This window comes from Protobothrops mucrosquamatus, unplaced genomic scaffold (assembly GCF_001527695.2).
Source record: "Protobothrops mucrosquamatus isolate PMUCROS unplaced genomic scaffold, P.Mucros_1.0 scaffold352, whole genome shotgun sequence".
Lineage (NCBI taxonomy): Eukaryota > Metazoa > Chordata > Lepidosauria > Squamata > Viperidae > Protobothrops > Protobothrops mucrosquamatus.
Genome location: NW_015386687.1, coordinates 699,655 through 709,121, shown reverse-complemented (window position 1 = coordinate 709,121; position 9,467 = coordinate 699,655). Strand labels below are relative to the sequence as shown.

The 9,467-nt window shown below is 43.9% G+C and overlaps 1 protein-coding gene across 1 annotated transcript; it reads left to right on the top strand.

Moving 5' to 3' along the window:
• Positions 1-206: 206 nt before the first annotated feature.
• PGLYRP2 (peptidoglycan recognition protein 2) lies at positions 207-6,443 on the top strand. The gene is made up of 4 exons (XM_015815595.1): positions 207-270; positions 3,621-4,514; positions 5,280-5,490; positions 6,090-6,443. Exons 1-4 carry the CDS (start codon positions 207-209, stop codon positions 6,427-6,429), a joined length of 1,509 nt encoding a protein of 502 aa, XP_015671081.1. The 3' UTR covers positions 6,430-6,443.
• Positions 6,444-9,467: the final 3,024 nt, after the last annotated feature.

Below are 9,467 nucleotides of genomic sequence, written 5' to 3'. Positions count from 1 at the left end.
AGATGGACAGTCCTGGCCTACTAGCTTTCTTAGCAGATTCCCAGCATGATGTGGGGCAGAGTCCAATGATCAGGCTTTCCTGATTGGCCTTTGAACTATCTGTGTGGCCCAGCCCACTAGCTTTTATTTATTTTTCCTTCCTCATTTTCCTTTTCCTTGCCTTGCAGGTGCCATAATTGTAAGTTGTCCTTCACGCCACCAATAGGATGTTCCTGATATGGCTGGGACTTGTGCCAATGATGGGTTTTTGTGTCAGCACAGCCCATGCAGGTAAGATTTAAGGCAGATCACTTTCTCTTGCAGGCGACCACCAGACCTAGACTAGTAGTACAATATATTCACTAAGCTGCTTGGATAAAAGGCAACTCTACGTTCTGTAAGGGCTTGAAGACCTGGCTCTGCCAGTTGGCCTGAAGCCCCAACTGGGGTTCCCTCTTCTGGAGGTGGCAATTAGATTAGGAAAGACTCCATCTCTCCCTTTGTGCTTTGTGTTCCGCTCCTCCCTGTTTTTTAAAGTATTTATTACTGTTATTTATTTTATTATTTTAATGTATACTATTTTTAATGTTTGTTAGCTGTTCAGTATCATCTCTGATGAAATGGGTGGCACATAAATTTAATAAAAAAACACAAAGTAAATAAATAAATTTGGCTGGAAAATTTGGCAGAAGTAGTGGGGAAGGGGGGGGGGACTGCAGATGAGTCCAACCATGGTTCCACATGCATATTAGGAAAATGGAAGGGTATCATTTTCTTCTTTATCATTATCTATCTGCTATACTGCAATAATTTTGACCACAGCATTCCAGGCAATGATCTGAATGATCCTAGAATGGTCCCACTGCTCTTCCATTTATCAGCTTTTCCCCTCAAGATATGCTAATTCTTATATCTAAAAAAACATACTATCTAGAGAAAAGGTGTTTGTAATCAGATAGAACAACTGGGTTGGAAAGCCTGGCCTAGGCTGCCTCTTACCCTGTGGATTCGGGTCAGTCTTTCTATCCCACCCATGCCCCCATCTTAGTGCTGAAGTGTAGGGCATGCTGACAAAGAGCAAGTGCTATGGAGCAGGGGACATTTGGGAAGTTTATTGCTTTGTGATCAGTTCCTCCCTTTCCACTAATTTAATTCCAGGTGACTGAATGGAATAACAATAACCCATTGTTACATGGAAAAAAGGAACTACTGTATAGCTTACTGAGTTGATACATAAGACAATGAACCATAAACTAAATTGAATAGGCTAGATTTGCAGAACATGCTAGGCTAAAATATGGCTGGCTGTTTTGTTGTTACTATTTGTTTTGTATATACCTTTCGTCTAGGAGCTCAAAACAGGTCTTATATGGAGGGAGGGGGTATCTCCTTTCATTTTATTGCTCATATCAACAATCCTGTGAGGTAGGTTGGATATGACTAGCCCAAAGTCCCCAGTAAGTTTTCATCAGTAAGGCTGATAAGCCTTGGATGTCAGATTTGTACTTCTTAACTCCTACACCATATTTAATAATAACTTAGACTAGAATAGAGCTGGAAGGGACCTTGGAGGTCTTCTAGTCCAGCCCCCTGCTCAAGCAGGAGAACCTATACCATCTCAGACAAGTGACTGTCTAGCCTCTTCTTTAAAACCTCCAATGCCCACGATTTCTGGGGGCAAGCTGTTCCACTGATTAATTGTCCTCACTGTCAGAATTCCAGGTTGCTTCTTTCTTTGATCAGTTTCCAACCATTGTTTCTTGTCCTGCCCTCTGGTGCTTTGGTGAATAATGTGACCCCCTCTTCTTTGTGGCAGCCCCTCAAATACTGGAATACTGGTATCATGTCTCTCCTATTTCTTCTTTTCTTTAGATTAGCCAAATCCAAGTCCTGCAACCGTATGTTTTAGTCTCTGGGCCTTTGATCATCTTAGTTACTCTTCTCTGAATTTTTTCCAAACTCTCAACCTTTTTTGTGTGATATGGTGACCAAAATTGGCTGCAATATTACCTTCCATAACCATGCAGTGGTTAAAGCACATTTTGGGAGCACACTCAGTATCCAGAAACACATTGCTTTAAAAAAAAAGATATATCTCCTATGACTGGAGTATTTGATGGTTCAGACAGGTCCTACCCATAATTGGACCCCCCCAAAAAATAATTCATAGTCTGATATAATTAGGCATATGGAGTAAATTCTACTCAGTTCAATGAGATTTTTTTCTCCTCCATTTAATAATACCAATTGAACCACAGAGGTTTTGAGCAAAGTAATATGGCATAATTTGGCAATATTTATTTATTTATTTATTTATTATTTAAATTTATATACCGCCCTATCTCCCTTACGGGACTCAGGGCGGTGAACAGGCAATAATAAAAATCACAATAAATATTAAATAAAAAGCCTGCTCTAAAACACCCCATATAAAAACCCCTACCAAAACACAATCAGAACTACGCCAGGCTGGCCGCATGAAATAGATGGGTTTTCAAGACTCGGCAAAAGAGGCGCAGGTCCGTAGTTATACGTAGGTCGGGGGGTAGGTCATTCCAGAGGGCAGGAGCTGCCACAGAGAAGGCTCTCCCCCTGGGGGTCGCCAGCCGGCATTGATTGGCCGACGGCACCCTAAGGAGGCCCTCTCTGTGGGAGCGGACTGGTCGAAGGGAGGTATTTGGTAGGAGGCGGTCTTGCAAATACCTAGGTCCATTGCCATGGAGCGCTTTAAAGGTTGTTACTAACACCTTGAAGTGCACCCGGAAGGCCACAGGCAGCCAGTGCAGCTCGCGCAGGAGAGGTGTTACATGGGAGTATCTAGAGGCCCCCAAAATCCCCCGCGCGGCCGCATTCTAAACTAGCTGGAGCCTCCAGGTGCACCTCAAGGGGAGCCCCATGTAGAGAGTGTTGCAATAGTCCAGGCGGGAAACAACGAGGGCTTGAGTGACCGTGCGTAGGGCGTCACGATCCAGAAAGGGGTGCAACTGGCGTATCATAGTCATCCAATATGAAAGCAGGTTTAGGGTAAAATATCATATTGTCATTTGAGAATATGCACGACTTCTTTTTTAAAAAAACATTTTCTTTCACAAACAAAACCCTTACTTATGGTCCCTTGTGTACTGAACATGTTTTGGTTTTAGCAGGTGAAGTTCAATTTATTGGTTAATTTAACCAAAGAAATGTACAACAAAGAAATTCCAGTTTGGGTGGAGAAATGTTAATGGCAGAAATGTTCATTACCAAGAATATGTTTTCTTATTGTATGAAAGTGTGTGGTGGAATGGAAATTAAAGTTGGTTGCTGCCTGGGCATTAATTTTTGTCTTTCAGAGAAGTAATTTTCAGTAATTTAATCCACATGCAGACACAAATGGCTATTTCCCAAAAGAATAATGAACTTCTTTCTATTCCACAGTCTACCATATCAGCCTTAGCTTCATTTTGTCATAACAAAACACCTGGATCCATTTCAGATAATGCTTCCCTCTGTGTTATTGGCCAGATATTCCATCTATTTGTGCAAGTACAATTTCATTCAGAATGTTCGATCCAAGAGTGCATAACCCATGTGCTTTGCTTGCTCCTTCTCACTCGCTGCTTGCTACTCTAATTATGATATCTCAATCCTACTGTTTTTAGGCAACTTGATACTCCATATGGACACTGTGATTGAAATTCTGAACGATGTGGAATTCCACTTGAACGGGACCCCAGACCTAACTATAGCAGAGCTGTACCAGGAATTGGAGTTGTGTAATAGTAAAATTTGCCAGTTTGTTCTTGGTCCAGTGACTTCCAGGACCTTTGACTTGCCTTACCTGAGTAAGGCAAAGAGAACATTCTTAAAAAATCTAGTGAATCATACATTTGATGGCTCCCAAGTGGAACATGGGGTAGTCTTAACTCCTGATGGAACCACAGTTTCAATTAGTCCTTTACTTGCTGGAATCGCAGCTGGATTCAGAATGAAAAATGAGTTGTCTCTGTACGAGAAACCTTTGACCACTGGCCCTCCAAACAGTTCTGGAGAAGAATCACAGCTTTCTTTGGATCTCCTTATTTCCACTATTTCAATGGACCTTGGAATGACTTTTCTCTTCTTTTACTCTAAGCAGAGCCAGGTAGCCCTGGGACCAAATGGCTGTTGGGATAGTATCTCTGAACCCTGTACTTTTACCTTAATGGGTCCTCCCTCATATATGCCTGATGCTGTTATCAATGGTGCAATGGATGGTTTTATTTTGGGCACTTACTTGGTAGAGAAGGTTGATCTACCATCCAATATCAGTGTTCTGCTGAATGACTATTATGGCTCTAAGGGCCTGGATGGGGAAGAAAAAATGCGGAGCAACTTCCGCAGAAAATTTTTTGCAGCACTGCTGAGTAAAGAAAAGCTACAGGAGCAGGTAGAAAATGCTCTGCGCCTTCTCTGGAAGATGAATGAAGCCAGCTCCCTCTTTGAAGAAATCACAGACAAAGAATTGACATTTCTGGCAAAACAAGCTGTTGATGAGTTCATGACGATGTATGTAGGTATGTTATTTGTTAGAAAAATAGACATCCTGATAGGATCATTTCACTTATTGCTGATGTTTAATCCTCTAAGTTGCTGAGATACTGCATTGCTGGTAATTAGTTCAAGTGAGGTCATTTATTTGCAATACTTACATACTCCCCTCTTCTTACAGTCCATTCTAAGCAAACATCTCATGACATGTGAAGTACAGTACCTGCAGTGTCAACAGACACTAGTTAAATGAAGCCTCTTCTCAGGCTCATGAACCATCTATGTAGACATTGTGGAATTAATGAAAAGATCCTGGCCTTCAGCCCACCACCTGTCGCAATATGTTTTTTAGGCCAATCACAATGTTTTGCTATTCTACTATTATTTTGTGGCACAGTAACTCAGTCTAGCATATTGTGTCTCACTGAGGGCTATACAAACAATCACTTGGGGGTTTGAGGTTGGCTAATTAACAGAAGATGCTCAAGAATGTCTTCATCCTGTTGCGGGTGGAATCCCAATGGGAACTCTCAAACAGAACATGAGAGCCAGCATGTCTCTTCCTATGCACACTTATGGCATTGAGAGACAGATTGCTCCTGATACTGTATATACTGCTTAGCTATAAGGAACAGGTGCCACTGACACCTTCACTTCCCTGGATTTGTCAGGTTTCACTTTAAGCTGTCAGGTTTAGAAGCCAGATGTTGGGATAACGATATCCATAGTTTGACTATGTGCTGGGCCTTTTGTCCTTCAGCTCTGATGTTTTTCTCCCCACTCCCCTACAGAATGTCCTGCCATAATTCCACGATGCATATGGGGGGCCCGTCCTTATAAAGGAACACCCACTCAACTTAAGCTGCCCTTAGGATTTGTCTACATCCACCACACCAGCACCCCTTCTAAGCCATGCCGAACCTTCTCCTCATGTGCAGCTGACATGCGAAACATGCAGCGATTCCACCAAGATGACCGTGGTTGGGATGACATTGGCTACAGGTATGAGTGTCTTTATGCAATATATATTTCCAATTAACAAATTAGCTGGACATTTTAATAGCATTTTTATCAAATCATATTATAGAATGTATTTTATATTTAGACTATTAAAAGTTGTTTACTGCATTTACAGTAGGGCAAAATGTGGTGAAGAGCAAAATTCCAATTAACCCATGGAAAAAAATCTTCCCTTTTCAAATTACATTGGGGAGCTCTATATTTTGAACAAACTTTATTAGATCAAACATGAGCATAGATCAGCCATCTGCATGTTGTCTTCATTCCTCTATCAATGTTTGGTTTGAAGCAGAAATCCTATATATTCATTTCATATGTTCCCATTTTAGCTGCACTGGAATATAAATCATATTGATTACTTTTTATTTCTAGGCAGGCTTATTTAAATAGTATTCACTTCCACATCCTTTTGGTTTTGAAAGTATCTTTCTACTCATTCAGTAAAGCTATACATCCTTACATAATTTTTATTTTTCCTAGAAGTGTTTTTAAAGTGCATTTCTCTTTATGTATGAAATAGGAAAAATTCCACAAGCTGTTTCCATTGCTTTTCGTGATACTTTTCTTTTGTTCCTGCACAGCTTTGTTTTTGGCAGTGATGGCTACCTCTACCAAGGCCGGGGCTGGCACTGGGTAGGAGCTCACACCCGGGGGTACAATAGCAAAGGGTACGGCATCAGTTTCATTGGAGACTACATGAAGGTCCTCCCAGACTCCTATGAGCTGGAGCTGATGAAGAACAACTTCATTCAGTGCTCAGTGAAGGGTGCCAGGCTGCAGGCCAACTACACCATCCATGGACACCGACAGATGGTGCCCACCTTATGCCCAGGAGACAGACTTTTCCAGGAGATAGAAACATGGAAAGGTTTCAAAACAAGATGCTTTATAGACAAGTATGGCAATAAGCTTTGTATCTAATATGCAGCCTGGAACTAAAGTACAAGAAACCTTTATCTCAGTACCCTTCTCAGACACTAGGGGGCAAACTTTCACATTAGCAATGACTCAATGGCTCAATGCAAATTCCTCAATTAAAATACATTATCAAAAATTCATTCATTTGCATTCTTTATTTAAATGTTTGGGGTGGAGCTGTAATATGAATATTCTGGGTCAAGAGTAATGGGTTCAGGGTGGAAAAGGCATGAAATAAATGAAGAAATATTGCAAAAGCAGCAGAAAATCCCAAATCTGGCTTAATTTAATTAAATTAAGCAGCCAGCCCTCTGAGGACGGTGATGCTTCTATACTTTTGAACCCCAATTTACAAGGATTCTCTTATCAAATATATCAAGAAGCAACAGCCCAGAGTCTATACAATGGTTAATTCTGGAAAAAGTTAAAATGCTAAAAGCCAACAACTACATTGACAGAATAATAAAATTTTACCTGTGTCATGATTGGGACCTAGGATTTGAACACACACTTGAGTTCCTTATAAATGAGATTACTAATATATTAGCTAACATAATGTTCTTCTTATTAGATGTTCATTCCACCTTTTTATATATAATTCAAGACAATGAGCGTACTTAATACTCCTCTGTGGCAAGAATCCAGAGAAAGAAATATTTTGGGGAATATTAAAAAGGCAGAATATATTTCCCCAAAGGAATAATGGAGAAGATCTTAAAAAAGACAGAAACCAGCCCCCAGAAATCAGCCCAGCCCCTAGGCCAGCGGTTCTCAATCTGTGGGTCGTGACCCCTTTGGGGGTCGAATAACCCTTTCACAGGGGTCACCTAAGACCATCAGAAAACACATATTTCTGATGGTCTTAGGAACCGAGACACACTGCTCCTCTATCTGTCTCCAGGCAGATAAAAACAACACAGAGAATGGTAAGACTTAAAGCATCAAAGGAGCAACTCCCCGCCTCTCAGGTAGAGCTAGCAAAAGCCAACGACTCAGCCCGCCTTCTCCCAGCCTTTTCACCAATCAGAAGCCATGGCCCGGACATTGGCATCGTGACGTATCTTCCTGGGGAATCTGTGAAGCTGGCGGAGCTGCTCCAGATCGCGCTTGCATGCAGTTGCTCGCGCCTCTGTGGAAGAGGGGAGACGGGCTGGCGGGCAGTTGAGGGGGGGTGAGGCAGGAGGAGGAGGAAGGAGAGAGGGAGGGAAGGAAGGGTTGTTAGCTGTGGAATTAGCATGCCGGGGGGCTTTGTGTGGGTTCCTTTTGTATTTTGATTCCCTCCCTTTTGGAGAGAGGAATGGACATTTTATGATCTGGGGGGGAAAAATCTGGTGTCTGTGAATAAAAGCGCCGGCGATCATCTTTTCTTTCCATCAGCTCGCCTTGATGCATTCAGTGCAATTGCTTTTTTAAATAGCGCTTTTGGATTGTATTTTTTTTAATCTTAAGCTTTTTTTTAAAAAAAAAACTGGGGTTGGCCTCTGCCCTTGCATGGGGGGGTTGCAAGCACCTTAATTGAGTCTCCACACCCCCATCTGTGGGATTTTCCTCAGGGTTGCTAGGAGCTCTGCTTAAACTCAGAATTGCCCGGCTGCAAGCAAAGAGAAGGGAGTTGGCGCGGGCGAGAAAGCCAGCAAGCCAGCCAGCCTGCCTGTCGGCCAGCCTGAATTGCGAGCTTCCCTTCGCCTTTTTCATCATGAATTGGGAGCAAGCCAACCTTGGGATTTTCCCTCCTCCCGCCTTTAAACAGCTTCCTTTTATTCTGCCTCCCATCTGGTCGGGATCCAAAGGCGAGGCTCTGATTGGGGAAGTGTATACTCCACTGCCAGAAATCGTTAGGAAAAAGGAAATGCATTGAGAGAGGGACTTGTCAGAAAACATTTAGATGAGAATCAAGTACGCTCAGTGGAAGGTGAAAATGTTGGAAGGAGGGATTGAAATAGCTGGAATCTGGGACAGCTGTAAAGTCGTATCCTTTTGTTTTGGGAAACTTCCATGAAAAACTAGCTTCCCCTCGCCGCAGGGAGACGGAACCGCCTAGATGGTTCCGTCCCAGGCTCCTGATGGACCCGGAGAGGTTTCTGACGGAGCTTGGGCCATATCCGGAGGAGCTAGGTCACGACTCGGCGGAAGATCAGGCTGCGGCCTGGGATATGGCCGCAGCCGCAGCACTGGACCGAGTCGTGCCGCTGCGGCCTCTGACCCGACGTAGATCTCAACTAGCTCCTTGGTTTACTGAGGAGCTGAGAGAGATGAAATGCCGGAAAAGACGCCTAGAGAGCAGTTGGAGGGCTACCCGAACCGAATCCGACCGAACACAGGTAAGGATACATGTTAGATCCTACCTTGTGGTGATGAGGGTGGCGAGGTCTAATTACTACTCCACCCTCATTGCGTCATCAGATAACCGCCCGGCCTCCCTCTTCAGGGTGACCCGTTCCCTCCTTCAATTGAGGGGGGGGGACCCCCTGGCGGGGAAGGCTGAGGAGTTTGCACAATATCTGCATGACAAAGTCGCTCGGATACGAGAGGGTCTGGACTCCGACTGGGTGGCCCCGGGGGAGGTGGCGGGAGCAGGTCTTGAGACTATTATATGGGAGGAGTTTGACTCTGTGGCTCCCGAGGACGTGGACAGGATCCTGGGGAGACTGAATGCAACCACATGTTTATTGGATCCGTGTCCCTCCTGGCTGGTATTGGCGGCTCGGGAGGGTACACGAGCCTGGCTCCAGGGAATTACAAACGCTTCTCTATGGGAGGGTGCCTTCCCCGCGGTCCTAAAGGAGGCGGTGGTGAGGCCCCTCCTTAAGAAGCCCTCCCTGGATCCAGATGTATTGGCTAGCTATCGCCCAGTCTCCAACCTGCGCTTTGTGGCGAAGGTTGTTGAGAGTGTGGTTGCACAGCAGTTTCCTCGGCACCTGGAGGAAACAGTCTATCTAGACCCTCTCCAGTCGGGCTTCAGGCTGGGATACAGCACGGAAACGGCATTGGTCACGTTGGTGAATGATCTCTGGAGGGCCCGGGACAGGGGTTATTCCTCT